At 47.3% G+C, this 15,532-nt stretch overlaps 1 protein-coding gene and 1 long non-coding RNA gene across 2 annotated transcripts in view; both read right to left on the bottom strand.

Moving 5' to 3' along the window:
- Positions 1-705: 705 nt before the first annotated feature.
- Positions 706-3,203, bottom strand: LOC113976536. The gene is made up of 2 exons (XR_003537106.1): positions 3,034-3,203; positions 706-2,987 (listed from the first exon to the last, which is right to left on the bottom strand). It is a non-coding gene; the product is annotated as an uncharacterized LOC113976536 (long non-coding RNA).
- A 2,870-nt stretch (positions 3,204-6,073) lies between these two features.
- RUNX1 (runt related transcription factor 1) overlaps positions 6,074-15,532 on the bottom strand; it is a 189,516-nt gene continuing 180,057 nt past the window's right edge. Inside the window, exons 7-8 of the mRNA XM_027701767.1 lie at positions 9,552-9,713; positions 6,074-6,768 (exon numbers count right to left, since the gene is read on the bottom strand). Of these exons, the coding sequence (XP_027557568.1) occupies positions 6,272-6,768; positions 9,552-9,713 (659 nt within the window). The 3' untranslated portion in view covers positions 6,074-6,271. The remainder of the gene's footprint in view (positions 6,769-9,551; positions 9,714-15,532) is intronic.

Below are 15,532 nucleotides of genomic sequence, written 5' to 3'. Positions count from 1 at the left end.
CTTCTTTAATATAATGTAATATGTTGTGTAAAGGCCAGTTTTAAGAGATTTTATATATAAATATATGTATTTCAAATGAACTTTCAATATTTGCTCTGTTTTTTCCCTCATTTTAAAAGCATTGAATGCCCATTAATGTTTCATTACACTACTGCTTCGTTTATTTAAAGGGGAAACAAACAATTCATCTTATAGTATTATGACCTCAAACTGCCTGTTTTGGTGCTGCTGGAGGAGGGTTCAAACCATCGGTGTCAAAAAGCATCCAACCCAAGAAACAAAAGATGAGGGAAAATAAGAGCTGTAGATGACCTTGAAATATGGAAATTTAATCAAGAAATCAATGAAATTATTGGACTTCCATGCCTGCAAAGTCTCATTTCATAGAATCCCAGAATCCCAGACTGGTTTGGGTTGGGAGGGACCTTAAAGATCATCTCATCCCACCCCCCTGCCATGGGCAGGGACACCTTCCACCAGCCCAGGTTGCTCCAATCCAGGATTTCCCTGCTATTTTGGTGCCCTGTTGTATTACAGATCTATCACCAGGTTACTCCCCAGCAGGAAAACACCATTTTTGTTAAAACCCAAAGAAATCAATGCACAAAAAAAGTAGGGCACCCTGTCAACACCCTTCTCCTGGTGTCTCTTTTTTCTCTGGAGAGGTTTGTTTTCTCCCCAAGGAAAGAACTCACCAGGCCCGTGTGCATACTTGTCAAACATTTTATTTGTCATTCACACTAATTATGATACTGAATTTACAGAGGAAACTGTGGTACAAAGAAAGAAAGAAAGAAAAAGAAAAGAAAGAAAAGGTCTTCATTAGAACTAACGCAGCAGTCCAGCTGCCCCGGGTGTAGTTGTAATGAATTCTCCTGTGGTGCTGGACACAGGACAGCAAGAGTCTGACCTGGCATTCAGAGAACTTCCTGCAGTGGGGGGGAAAAAATCCACTCTATTCTCTTTTCCTATCTTCTTCCAAAAAAAAAAAAGACAGCAGCCACTCCCTCCCTCCCTCCCTCCCCGAGAGGAAAAATCCCCTGTGATCAAACCCTCGAAAAAAACCCCCCAAAAAAAGCCAACTTCCACAAGCTGGTGGTTTCCCCTTTCTGGAAATGTTTTGTAAACATAGCCAGAAAATGCTGAACAGATGCCCTTTGGGGCCTGCTGTGTCCTCACCACCTCACCCTGGAAGTTCAGCTTTTTGTTGGAAGGAGAGATGGAACCGAAATCCCGCAAAAAACCCGCGGATTTTCTGCACGTTCATTTGTCCCCTCCCACAAAAAAAGTGAAGGATGTTCTTGGATAAGAGACCATGCTATAACTGTTTACAAAAGTGAATTAAATGTAGTTCATCTTGAAGCCTGAAAAATAACCCATTGGGAAAAAAACAAGTCTCAGTACAGTATTTAAGCGAACACAAAGGTAAGTTCATTAAAAACACGGAAAAATGGGAAAACAAACAAATGAAAAAAAAGGCAGAGCAATTACAAGCACTAAATATCTTGCTATGAAGCTTTTGAAATCTATTTACAGACATAAATACAAGTAACTCTGTCGATGCAACCCTTTTTTAGGACAAGGAGAAAAATGCCGAGTGGTTGGTACTGACCGAGCGAAGGTTAACAAAAATAAAAACACGAGGCAGGAAAACAAGGATCCACTTCTCCCTGAATCTTCAAAACACACCAAACAATGGAAAAGGTCACCCAGAAAGCAGAAACGAAGGTTTCAAGAGTGCAGGTAACTGGGAACACTTTGGAGGGGTTTGGAGGGAAGAGTTTCTCTCCTTCCCAAGTGGAGAATTTGGCTGAATCCTACAAATCCAACCCTTTGTGGTGAGGATGGACTTTGCATCCACCCATCCTTTAGCTCCTGGAAGTGAGCAGGAGGCTCTTAAATGAACATAAATGTTGTTGGAGAGGGACATCTTTGGCCTCAGAGCCGGTGAGAGCCGGGCCCTGTGTTTAGTTGGAAGCTGTTTGACGTGGCTGGATCCGGACAGGGAGTCGTGTCTTGTGAAAGGAACACCCAAGCTGACAGCCAGGACTGCCCTGAGCTCCATTTTGGGAGGGGAAGGCACCTAAACCACTCCCTGACTGCAACAGCAGGAGCACAACAGCTCTGTTTTTTTAATCCCATCCAGCTCCCGGGGTGATAAAACTATATAAATACATATATTTTATATATACATATATAAATATATACTTATACACTCTGATTTGGAGATGTGGATGGGGCAAATGTTCTCTCCAAATGTCCTTTTTCTGCCTGCTAAGTGCTCTTGAGACACAACAGGAACAAAGTGAGGGCATTTTCACTGCCTTGAAGATCTTTGCTTGTCCTTGGTGGGTTGTGGGGTGGCTACGAAAACATAGATTTGGGTAAACTGTGGTTTACACAAACACTGAAACCCACAGTGATTGCCCAGATTAATTGCCAGGGATAATGAACTTGGTGTTTCCTCCCTCAAGGGGGTGATGCTTCGTCTTGACATGCACAGAGAGGTTGGACTCCAAAATTTAGTTGCTTGAAATCACCACGAGGGAGACAGTGGGAAATCCCAGTAAAGTGTCAGTGAGACACTGGGGAAGTGTGGTGACCAGTTCTGTGGTTCCTCACCCCCCTTCACACCAGGGAGAGCAAAACTGAGCTTCAACTTAAGGACAAGTGTGGAAAAAGTGGATGGGAAGACTTAAAATGTTCTGATCTCCAGGCTGAGGGATGCCCAACTCTTGGATTCTTGGGAATCCCTGATCTTTTAGTTTCAAAAGTGGGTGGTTTGAAATACTGGTGGCCAGAAGGGGCAAAGGGCTTTAGCAGGAAGGAGGTTGTGGTGACCCGCAGGCCTGGGAGTGTGGTGATCATTAACCTCCCTTTGGTGACCACATAAATCTCACTTGGGTGGCCACAAAAACCCCACTGGGGTACCACAACAACCTCACTGGGGTGACCACAACAACCTCACTTGGGGTGACCACAACAACCTCACTCGGGTGACCACGAAAACCTCACTTGGGTGATCTCAATAACCTCCTTTTGGTGGCCATAACAACCTTCCTTTGGTGACCACAACAACCTCCCTTCTGCCACTGGGCTGAACTCAAAGAATCATGGAGTAGTTTGGGTTGGGAGGGATCTTAAAGATGATCCAGTTCCATCCCCTGCCATGGGCAGGGACACCTTCCACCAGCCCAGGTTGCTCCAAGCCCCGTCCAACCTGGCCTTGGACACTTCCAGGGATCCAGGGGCAGCCACAGCTTCTCTGGGCAACCTGGGCCAGGGCCTCCCCATTCTCAGAGCCAAGAATTCCTTCCCAATATCCCATCTAACTCTGCTCTCCTTCAGCTTAAGGCCATTCCCCTTGTCCTGTCGCTCCATGCCCTTGTGGAAAGTCCCTCTCTGAGTCTCCTGGCCATGGCAGCCCTTCCCTCCTCCGAGCTCCTCTCCCTCCCTCCTGGGTTCCCCTCCCAGCACTTGGGTGGTCCAGTCACAAGGCAGATGTGGGAGCTGTAATAAATGAAGATTTTAATTGCACAGTCCCAGAGAACCTGTGAGATACACCAAGAGCTACTCTTTAGTGATGAAGGACTTGTTATTTTTTAAGCTACTGAAGAGGTGAAGAGTCCAACTGTGGAAATGTCACAATGGGTAAAGTCTCTGTATTTCTGCATTCAGCCAGGTTTTCAGACTTCCAAAATATATTTTTTAGTAATCTGATATAATTTTGAGGTTTTCTGCCTTTTTTTTTTTGGTTCGGAGCAAACTCTGGGAAATTATAAAGGATATCCCACTAAATGAGAAGCACAAGGCCACGTGTGTGTTTTATCAGAAACAGTTTGGACATTTGCTGGGATCTCTTGAAACACTCCCTGTTTTCTGCACACAAAAAAATGACCTTTTTGACAAGGTAAAGTCTTCGATTCGGAACTTTTCGACACCAAAGTGCTACTGCATCTGATTTAAACAAAGAAGCAAAATCATATACACATAAAAAAAAGAAAGAAAAAAAAGAAATCTCGAAAAACAAATGGTTTTAAATAAATCCAGCTGTTTTGCTGCCTGCAGCCAAGGATCTTTTTAATTCGAACCCTTTTAACTTTTTCTTTTTTTTTTTTTTTACAACATCAAACACTGATCTGAAGCCCTGCTTTCAAATAACTCTCTGAGTTGACCTGCAATTGTTTTCACTCCTTTCAAGAGGTACATTAAATAACAATCAGCTCGTTTGGGCAGTTTGGGCACGAGGAGGAGCAGCACAGGGACCGCCCTCGGACCAAACCCTCCCAATCAAACAGTGCCCTCACATAAAAAATAAACTTTACAGTGACATCTGATGAAGGACGGGCAGCGGTGACGGCTCCGTGCCACACGTGCCGTGGTGGTGGGAGCCTTGTGGACCTTCTACCTGGTCTGCACCAGCTTTGCTTGCCCTCAGGAGATGGTGATGGGCTTTCCTAGTCCTTTCCAGATGGACTGGACAACCCTGCTCAGTTATTTCTGGGGATCTCTTTTCCCAGCAGGCTGGAATCCTGATTCTGCTGAGCTGGGAGCAAATCCCACACGGATCCCACCAGAGCCAGGACTTCACCCTGGCAGTGCCTAAAATGAACCATGGAGTGGTTTGGGTTGGAAGGGACCTTAAAGACCATCCAATCCAACCCCATGCCACGGACAGGGAGCCGTCCACTAGACCGGGTTGCTCAGAGCTCCGTCCCAACTCGGCCTTGGACACTCCCAAAGATGGGGCAGCCACAAATTCTCTGGGAAACCCGTTCCAGTGCCTCACCACCCTCAAATTTGCGGGTTGGTTCTCACTTCTGAAGGACCAGGAGGCCACCACTGGCACCGTTGGGAAGCCCAGGCAAGCCCGGGAGCAGAGCGGGGCCGTTAATTAGGGAATTCCCCGTTAATTAGGGAATATTGAATCTGCCTCATGGAATACCTACATCCTGCTCCCTGATCCTGAGGGTCACTGCTGGCGACGAAGGAAAAGTGTGGGAGCAAATAGGGAGAGATGACTCCACTGAAATTCCCGGGGATTTTGGTGCCTTCCGGCGGGAATTTGGCACCTCAATGCCTTTGGGAATCTGAGCCCAGCAAGCTGAGAGTGAGATAATTGTAAACAACATTTCTAGGTAATTAGGAGGTCACTTTACCCATCGTTATCCAGCCTTTTTCCATGGGATAAATTTGACTTTGGCTGCTACCAAAAAAAGGCAATTGCTGATATTTTTTTTTTTTTAATATAGGCACATTTAAATAATAATAGTATCAACAAATAAGAAAAGTCTAAATATCAAGCATAAATATCAATGAACTCATCAAAGAAGTACAGTAGTTGAAAATGACCCAAGGCTGTAGCCATTGTGGTAAAAAAAAAAAAATAGAAGTCCAAGAGATAAAAAGTTAAATTAACTCATTGAAAAAGGGGCTGATTCTTTCAGTTGACAAAGCAAGAAAGAAGCGAGCGTGATTAAAACAAAACAAAACACAAAAAAGAGCAAAATCTTTTGTCTTTGCAATTTATAAGGTGCCAAGAGAAATTAGATGCAAAGCAGGATGAGCTGCATCCTAAAAAAAAAAAAAAACAAACCCAAAACAACAAACCCCAAACAAAACAAAACAAAAACCCCCCAAAAAACCAAAACCCCAGCCATAAAAAATTCCGTATTCTTTGGAATACACAACGTGGTTTAAAAAAAAAAAACAAACCAACAAAACAAAGCAAAGAAAGAACGAAGTCCGACGTATAAAAAAAACCCTCTCATTCACAGCATTGCTAAAACAGGAGCGTTCACAGTTTCCCTCTGGGAATCTTCCTATACTTGCTTACAGTTAAAATGTCCATAAGATGCAGTAAACTCACTATGGGGTTTTTTCTTTTTTTTTTGTGGTTTTTTTTGTGGGTTTTTTTGTTGTTTTTTTTTTTTAGTTTTTAAGTCTTAAAAATAGAAGTGAACCGAAAAACACTCTCTCTCTCTCTCTTTTTTTTTTTTTTGTGTGGAGACCTTCATAAGCCCAGGAGACAAACCTTCCAACCCACCCTCCTCTCTACCTGCTGGTGGCCACCAAACCGGGGCGTCCTCCTTCCCCCCAAGAAGCTCAGGGATGTCCTGGTGCTTTCTCCAGGGGCTCGACCGGGCTGTGCCACAGCTCCTGGGAGGGTTTGCTCCTCAAACTGATGGCAGGAGGGCATCGGTGGGATACCCACGAGCACCGGGAAAGCGCGGCAGTCCTGCCCCTCCGGGGAAGCTCCCGGAGGGGGGAATCAGTAGGGCCTCCAGACGGCCTCCTCGAGCCGCGCCGTGCTGGCCATGTTGGTGGGCGAGTTGCTGTGGCTGCCCTCGGCCTCCACCACGTCGCTCTGGCTGGGCAGGTTGGGGTTGAGCAGCGCCGAGCCCGTCGAGGCGTTGGTGCAGGGCGGGTGGATGCGCGGCGGGGAGCGGTCGCCGCCGCCGGAGAGCATGGAGAACTGGTAGGAGCCGGCCGAGGTGCCGTAGTACAGGTGGTAGGAAGGGGAGCCGGCCTGGAAGGGGCCGCCCTGGGCCTGCGAGGAGCCCGGGTAGGGCGGCGGGAGGTACGTGTGGTAGCGGGAGGCCGTGGTCATGGCCGACATGCCGATGCCGATGCCGGAGCTGACGGGGGTGGGCGTGTAGGTGAAGGCCCCCGGGTAGTGCATCCGAGGGTCGGAGATGGACGGCAGCGCCGGGAAGGAGCGGTCGATGCCCACCCGGGGGTCGCTGAAGGCCGTCAGGTCGGAAGCGCCTGGGCGGGAGGGAGGGAGAGCAGACGGACAACTGTTAAAGGATCTCAAAATCCCAGGATTATTGAGGTTGGAAAAGCCCTGCGGGATCGTCTAATCCGCCCTGTGCCCCATCCCCTCCTTGTCCCCCAGCCCAGAGCACTGAGTGCCACGGCCAGGCCTTCCTGAGACACCTCCAGGGCTGGACACTCCAAACCTCCCTGGGCAGCCCCTGCCAAGGCCTCACCACCCTTTCCAGCAACAAATTCCTCCTCCTGTCCAACCTGAGCCTCCCCTGGCAGAACTTGAGACTTGTCATTCATAGGACAGTCAAATTCTGCTCCATTTTTTCTGACATCCCTGGAATTATGTCCAGTCCCTTCAAATCTTGCCCTGGTGTGCACAGATGACACAAGCAGAGCAGATCCTTCCCCTTTGGGAAGGATCCCCATCGTGACTCAGCTCAATGGAAGGTGTCAGTCCCTAGAGTTGGCACCTCTGCACGATTAAAATAACCACAATAATTATAATAATTAGGAAAAAATCTTTCCAGAAGACAAGTTCTTCTCTCAGACGAGGCAGAAGAGGAGCCATGTGCTGAAGGAAACACTTGTGAGGAGAAGCAGAGGGAAAACCAAGCTCTTGGCTCTCAACAGCTCTGAGAGCTCACCAGCTCATCAACCCACCAATGAACTTGTGTAAATTCCTTAGAAAAGCTCTTTTGCTTGCTGAATGCTTCCTTTTTGAGTTTGCCCTCCATTTTTTAAATGAATGATTAAAGGGAACACATTTCCTTTCCCTGGACACCAGCACCTTTAGGTTTAAACAGCAGGAGCTTCGGAGTAGCCAAGGTCAAAGGTGGCAGCTGAAGACCTGCCAGACTTTAAATGATGCTTCCACACCTCATTCCTGAGAAAGAAATCCAACTTCCTACCTGGACACATCACTTATCAGGTGAGGGCTTGTTCTGCCCTGGCAAAAAGCAGAATAATGACATTTAATGTCAAGATATTTCAAATATGTCCCAGATTGGGTCTTTTTCTTTGCAGGCACCGGGTCTTTGGATGGGAGGGCCTGAAAAACTCCTCCAATTTGTTCTTTGTCAGAAACTAAAAAGGGGTGTTTTTGTTTTAAAGGAAGAGTGTGTTAATAAAGAACGAGGATTTTTGCAGATTTTTCTTAAATTAAGAAATTACCTTTTTTTTTTTTTTTTACTTTCCCTCTGGAAGGTTTTCTGTATTTTCAGCTGTTTCTAGGAGGCAATTAACACTTAATCCCAACAAATAATTTACTTTTGCTGTGCATCCTCCCCATGAGTCTTTCAAAGCAGGCTCTACACAACAACAAAACAGGCTGGAGCACGTTCAAGTGGCTCTCTCTGATCTCAGAAGAAGCCCTGAGTATTCAAACCAGAGCAAGATGTGCAGCCAAAGGAGGGATTTTTTTTGCAAAGGCTGTATGCAAATTGGAATTTTATGGCTCTCATTGGTTCTGAGACAACCCCTGCTGCTGCACACACACAGATTGGGTCAATATGTGTGGGTCTGAGGCAGCACGTGGGCACTTGGGATGGTGGAACCAGGGGGTGGTTTTCACTTCCAGGTTTTCTCTGGTGGCTTGTAAAGCTCTGCAGCAGAGTTTGATGGAGATATAACACGACAATCCAGTGCAATACCTAAAATATCAACCCCCCCCATCCTGCAGTCAGTGTGTCCACCCATAACCTGCTGTGCTCTGGCCTGGATTTAAAAGGAGGGAGGGAAACAGGACTGGAATATCTGTGGCATTCATTGCTTGGCAGAAAGGAGAACTCTTCAGCAATCCAAACTTTTTTTTTTTATAGCCCCATCCACCTTCAAAGTGCTGCTTTCTCCTCTTTTTTTCATTTTTTTTGCCAATGGTGTGTTGAGTCCCAAACCCAGGAGCAACCTGGGCTAGTGGAAGGTGTCCCAGAGGGGTTTACCTGCTATATTAACTACATGCTACAGATGTATATTTTGAAACTAATGCTGTGCAAACAAACAAACGAATCTTTCTGCTTTCTGTTGAAAAACCTCTTGCTCAGTAGAACCACTGATGTTAATGAATAAGGTAAAGTTCTTTGCTGAGCTGAGCATTTCTTGTGCTATGGTTGCTGGCCATAGTTAAGCTCACCTCAATAATTTCTCAGGTGCTCTGACTTAAATGTAGCATAGAAGAGGAAATGGTAGCAATTCTTAAGGATTGGGTCTTTTTCAAGAGGTGAAATATGTGTGTACCACAACCCTGGGTCATGTCAATATGGAATCAGTGACTGGAAGCACCTTAAAATGATTACACTGATCCCTTTAAGGTCCTTTAAGGTCCTTTCCAACCCAAGCCAGTCTGTGGTTCAGGTTGGACATGAGGAGGAATTTGTTGCTGGAAAGGGTGGTGAGGCCTTGGCAGGGGCTGCCCAGGGAGGTTTGGAGTGCCCAGCCCTGGAGGTGTCCCAGGAAGGCCTGGCCGTGGCACTCAGTGCTCTGGGCTGGGGGACAAGGTGGGGATGGGGCACAGGGGGGATCCATGGGCTGGGAGGGCTTTTCCAAACCCCAATAATTCTGAAATTCATTGATTAAAAGGTGACTCATTTATCAAAACGTGATTCATTCCCTAAAAGTCGATTCATTCTTTCCTCTTTGCACAAACCCCCCTCAGACCCCGGGGCGGGTTTTACCGCCGGAGAAGAGCCGTGGTGGCATTTGGGGGACAACACCACCAGAGCCAACATCCAGGGGGATTGGGAACCTTCCCTTTGGCACAGAGGGAGTGGGATTTGGGTACTCACTGGAGAGGCGGCTGGAGAGCTCGGCGGTGAGCGAGGACATGCCGCCGGCCCTGCCCGGCGAGATCGGCGTGGCCGGGTGCACCGAGGGCGCGGCGATGGAGCCCAGGTACTGGTAGGACTGGTCGTAGGACCACGGCGGGGACGGCTGCACCTGCCTCGTGTCTGCAACCAAAAAGAGACCTATAGGCCGTTGGGAATGGCAAAACTCGGCAAAACTCGGCAAAACTCGGCAAAACCCAAAACCTCCGCGTGCCCCAAAGCGGAGCCTGAAGAGCGCCCCGGTGATCCCATCTCAGCACCATCGCCCCTCCCCTCTGTCAGGACACCTGTGAGTGAAGGGCTTTCTAAAATATTATCTGTATTTTTTCTATTTTTTTTCTATTTTTTCTATTTTTTCTATTTTTTTCTAATTTTTTTCTATTTTTTCCTATTTTTTCCTAATTTTTTTCTAATTTTTTCTATTTTTTTCCCTAATTTTTTTCTATTTTTTCTATTTTTTCTATTTTTTTCTATTTTTCTATTTTTTCTATTTTTTTCTAATTTTTTTATTTTTTCTATTTTTTCTATTTTTTCCTAATTTTTTCTATTTTTTTCTATTTTTTTCTATTTTTTTCTATTTTTTCTATTTTTTCTATTTTTTCTATTTTTTCTATTTTTTCTATTTTTTCCTAATTTTTTCTAATTTTTTCTAATTTTTTTCTATTTTTTTCTATTTTTTCTATTTTTTTCTATTTTTTCTATTTTTTCCTAATTTTTTCTAATTTTTTCTAATTTTTTCTAATTTTTTTCCTAATTTTTTTCTATTTTTTCTATTTTTCTATTTTTTCCTATTTTTTTCCTAATTTTTTTCTAATTTTTTCTAATTTTTTTCCTTATTTTTTCTATTTTTTTCCTAATTTTTTTCCATTTTTTTCTATTTTTTCCTATTTTTTTCCTAATTTTTTTCGTTTGCTGTTTCACATTAACGGCGGGAAAGGAAATAATTCGGATTGGGATTTCCCAGGGGAAAAGCCATTAGGATTTGGGGTTGTGGGCTCGTAGCCCCTTTTAGCCAAAAAAAAAAGGTGCCCTGCAGGGCAGCAAGGAGACAAAACTGCTGGACTGGGAGTGTTTCTCTGCAAGGGTGTAAATAGAGAGAGGAAAACGTGATGAAATCGTGTTTGTGTGTGAGAGAGAGACAGAGGTGGAGGGTGACACCACTCCAAATAAATCAGTTTATCTCCAGAAGGCAGATCAAGTGGGTGAATAGGACTGGGGGATGTGAATTCCTCAGCCTATGGAAAATCCTGGGCTTTATGAAAGGAACAAGGATTTTGTCCGTCTGCTTTGCACACCCTAAAATACGGAAATAAATTCAGAGTGATGGGCACAGACAGGGAAACACAAATTTCAGAAGCACAAAGCCTCACACCGGATCCGTGGCACTGCTGGGCTGAAAATCATGGAATCATGGAATGGTTTGGGTTGGGAGGGACCTTAAAATAATACGGTGCCACCCCCTGCCATGGGCAGGGACACCTTCCACCAGCCCAGGGTGCTCCAAGCCCCGTCCAACCTGGCCTTGGACACTTCCAGGGATCCAGGGGCAGCCACAGCTTCCCTGGGAATTCTATCCCAGCCCCTCCCCACCCTCCCAGCCAGGAATTCCTTCCCAATATCCCATCTAAACCCTACTGTCTGTCAGTTTGAAGCTGTGATGCAATTCCTGCTATTTTTCAGTGTACGGAAATGTCTAATTTTTGTATAAATCGAAAGAATCAGAGAGATTCCTCCCCTCCCCCCTCCCTTTACCTACCCAGATTTTTTTTTTAACCTATTTTTAGTAAATTCTTTTCTATTTCCTTCAGCTTTAAGAGCCGCAGCTCCATCCAGATAATTGCCTTTATTGAAAAAAAAAAAAGGCAAAAACGTTGGATGAACTGTGCTCAGATAAAACTGATACCAGTGTGGAAGGGAAACTTCCCAAGTCTGAGATGAGGGCTTTGATCTTCCATCAGAGAGCCCATCTGGAAAAAATTATTTTGTTGTTCTTGTGGGAGATGGGTTTTCCATTTTGTTTGCTTCATCTGTTTACAAGGGGGAAGATTTATACAGAACTCCAAGCTTTTAAAAAGTAACCAGTGAAGTCGCAGATTGAACCGAAGTCAAGATTTTTTTTTTTTGCTGAGCAACGTGTTCAAATTCAGATATTGTTAATATTTAATTATTTCTTTTCCAGACAGGCTTTCTTAAAATCAGTTGGCTCGTGCTGGTTTAAAAGCAACATCCCAATTGCAGGGAATGGACTCCAGTAGGAACAAAAAGACCCGGCACAAAGCCTGGAATGTTCTGAGTTGCAGCATCACCTGATTGTTAATGTATGGCCAGTGTTTATTAAAGATCACAGGGAGGGAGAAGAGGGAATTCAGTCTCCAGGGGTGGCATTAGGATAAATACCACAGAGCATCTACAGACTGAGCCTTGTAATGGTGGGACACCACGTGTTTCAACCCTGAAACGGGGTTAATTAAGTCATTACTCCCTTATTCCAGCCTGAAATCCCAGATTTCAGTACAGCATCCAAGTGCTGAGAGTAGAATCCCAGCCATGGGATGGAAATTCCCTCGTCTGTTCCTCCTGCCCAGGGAGGCCTGGATGTGCTCTGCCACAGGAACAGTGTCTCTCTCACCTCTCTGTCAAGGGCTCTGCTCAACTGCATCCCAGAATCCCAGAATTACTGAGGTTGGAAAAGCCCTTCAAGGTCATCCAGTCCCCCCTGTGCCTCATCCTCACCTTGTCCCCCAGCCCAGAGCACTGAGTGCCACGGCCAGGCCTTCCTGGGACACCTCCAGGGCTGGGCACTCCAAACCTCCCTGGGCAGCCCCTGCCAAGGCCTCACCACCCTTTCCTTCAAGGAATTCCTCCTCAATAAGAAGTAGCAGAATCCCTCTGTCTGGGATTGTTTTATCACTGCAGGGAAGAGAGGAAAAGGCTCCTGGGAGTGACCTGGGTGTGTGTGAAGGGGGAGCTGCCCCCCATCCTTGCTTTTCAGGCTGAAAGAAGAGAATATTCTGTTTTTTCCTTTTGTGGTGGGGCAGCTCCCTCTGACACTTTTCTCCTTTTCTCTTGTCCTTCATCCCAAGAGACGTGGTTTTTTCCTGTGCCTTGCCCAGCCCTCCTGAGATCCTGGTCCATAAACCAGCTCCAAGGGCAATAAATGCATGAACAACAGTAAGAAGATGCAGAAAAACTCACAGCAGCTGCCACAGAGGAAGCAAGACCTTGTCATGGATTTAGTAAACACTGAAAAGACTCCACTGAAATATGATTTCTTTCTTTTAGTGCCACCAGAATTAGCATCACAGAGTCCCAGGATGGGTCAGGTTGGAGGGGCCCACAGAGGGTCACCTGCTCCAGCAGGGCCATCCCAGAGCACATGGCACAGGATGGGTCTGGAATATCCCCAGGGAGGAGACTCCACACCCTCTGGACAATCTGTTCAGGGCTGGGGCACTGCCCAGCAAGGAAGTTCTTCCTCCTGTCCAGCTGGAACTCCCTGGGCATCAGTTCCTGCCCCTTCCTCCTGTGCCATTGCTGGGCCCCCCCGAGCAGAGCCTGCTCCATCCTCTGCCCCCTCCCTGCAGCCCCTACAGACCTGGGGGAGGTCCCCTCAGTGTCTGCTCTGGAGGCTGAACAGCCCCAGCTCCCTCAGCCTGTCCTGCTCCCAGAGATGCTCCATCCCTTGGGCATTTTTGTCACCTCCCCCTGGCCCTGCTGCAGGAGCTCCGTGTCCTGAGGAGCCAGAACTGGGCACAGCTCTCCAGATGTGCCTCCCCAGGGCTGAGCAGAGGGGCAGGATCCCCTCCCTGCCCCCCAAAGCACAGGACACCAGGACACAAAGTTCCACCCTCCCTAAAAACCAGGTGAACGGACCCAGAACATCCAGGAACACCCAAGAAGAGCCTTTAGCTGAGGTACCCGACCTGCCTCATCCATTTGCTGGGATTATTGACCTCTGGGCTACTTGAAGCAGTGACAGCCCGCCACAGAGACCCTCTTTATTAATCTCCTCATCCCATTAAGTCTTCCTTAAGTGAAGGTTCAAACTACCAATCAATTTTCCATCTTGGTACCTGTATTTCCCCATCCCTGTGCTTGCTCTTAAGGATTCACCTTTTGACATCAGCCTGGTTAAAGGAGCTGCAATCCATTCAGGGATGTTAATATAGTGCATTATTTTATATACACACATGAAAGCAGGTTGTGCTGACTAACCCCAGGCATCACCCTCACGGTTTTTTTAATAATAAGTGGAAAAAAGGATCCCTGGAATAGCATTTTTATGGCATGGTTTCATTATCAAGAGGCACACTCAGCTCCCAGTAAAGCTTTTGCATTTCCAGCAGCTTCAGCAGGATCTGGACTTGGCGGGGGGGGGACCCTCAAGCAGTGTTTTATTTCTGGGATATCTGCTTTCCTTCAGCTTTCAGGTTGCCCAAAATTAAACGGGAATGGGTTGGAATTGGACACAGGACGAGGCTGCACAAAAAAAAAAAGCAACGAACCCTTTCTTGCTTTCCCAATAAAGAGGAGCACACAAAGTTCATTTGGTGAAAACACGCTGCAAATAAACGGGAGCTGCTTCCCGACTCGGAATATCCGTGGTTTGCAGGGAGAGCTACTTCAACAAAGGGCTTTGGGCCCACAGGATCCCCAAAATCACTGAAAAGCAGATCAAACCAACACCAAAGTTGCTCCAGTCGGTGCCCGATCCTCCCATTAGCGACTACTTTCCATTTCTGCTTTTTTTTTACGGTGTGAGAAAACCGTCTTTAAAAAAAAAAAACCAACACGAAAACAAGTCATTAATCGCTCCAGACCCCTCCGGGGCGAGAGTTATGGTGCAATAATTCACACCTCTCCGTGCCCGGCCTCTCTCTCTGCCTCCTCTCTCTGCCTCCCCTCCTTTAACAACCCCATTAAGCACAAAGGGCTGAACCGCCTTTCGTGCCCCGTCCTGTTTTATTGCCCCGAAAAAAGTCGGGTTCGCCTCGCGCTCGGCAGCTCTAATTAAAGCCGCGCGAACGTTGCGTAATTAATGGTTTTAACGAAACGCGCTTTGGGGGGAGACCGGGCGGGGAAAATAAACAGGAGCCGGTCTCCAATTCGGGGCTGCTCCTTATGGTTCGCGGTTTTCCAGCTGTTTTTCCAGCGGTGATTCCCGCAGGGATGGCCGGCGGTGACGGTCTTGGTGTGCCATCCGTGTTTGGCTCTTTTCCAGCTGTTTTTCCAGCGGTGATTCCCTCAGGGATGACCTGGGGGTGGCGGTCCCGGGGTGCCCCCTGTGTTTGGTTCTTTCCAGCTGTTTTTCCAGCGGTGATTCCCGCAGGGATGGCCTGGAGGTGACCGTGCGGAGTGACCCCTCTGTTTCGCCGTTTTCCAGCTTTTTTTCCAGCGGGGATTCCCGCAGGGATGGCCCAGGGGGTGGCAGTCCCGGGTGTCCCCTGTGTTTTCCAGCTGTTTTTCCAGCGGCGATTCCCGCAGGGATGGCCCCGCGGTGGCAGTCTTGGGGTGCCATCCGTGTTTGGCTGTTTTTCAGGCGGTGATTCCCGCAGGAATGACCCGGGGGTGGCGGTCCCGGGGTGCCCCCTCTCTTTAGTTCTTTTCCAGCTGTTTTCCAGCGGTGATTCCCGCAGGGATGACCCACAGTGGCAGTCCCGGGTGCCCCCTGTGTTTTCCAGCTGTTTTTCCAGCAGTGATTCCCTCAGGGATGGCCCGGGGGGAGGGTGGCGGTCCCGGGTGCCTCCTCTTTTTAGTTCTTTTCCAGCTGTTTTTCCAGCGGTGATTCCCGCAGGGATGGCCCGGCGCTGGCGGTCTTGGGGTGCTACCTGTGTTTGGCTGTTTTTCCAGCGGTGATTCCCGCAGGGGTGACCCGCAGTGGCAGTCCCCGGTGCCCCCTGTGTTTTCCAGCTGTTTTTCCAGCGGTGATTCCCGCAGGGATG

This window comes from Neopelma chrysocephalum, unplaced genomic scaffold (assembly GCF_003984885.1).
Source record: "Neopelma chrysocephalum unplaced genomic scaffold, ASM398488v2 Primary Assembly neopelma1_166, whole genome shotgun sequence".
Taxonomy (NCBI): Eukaryota; Metazoa; Chordata; class Aves; order Passeriformes; family Pipridae; genus Neopelma; species Neopelma chrysocephalum.
Note: the sequence above shows the minus strand (reverse complement) of the source record. Positions and strands in the feature narration are given on the sequence as shown.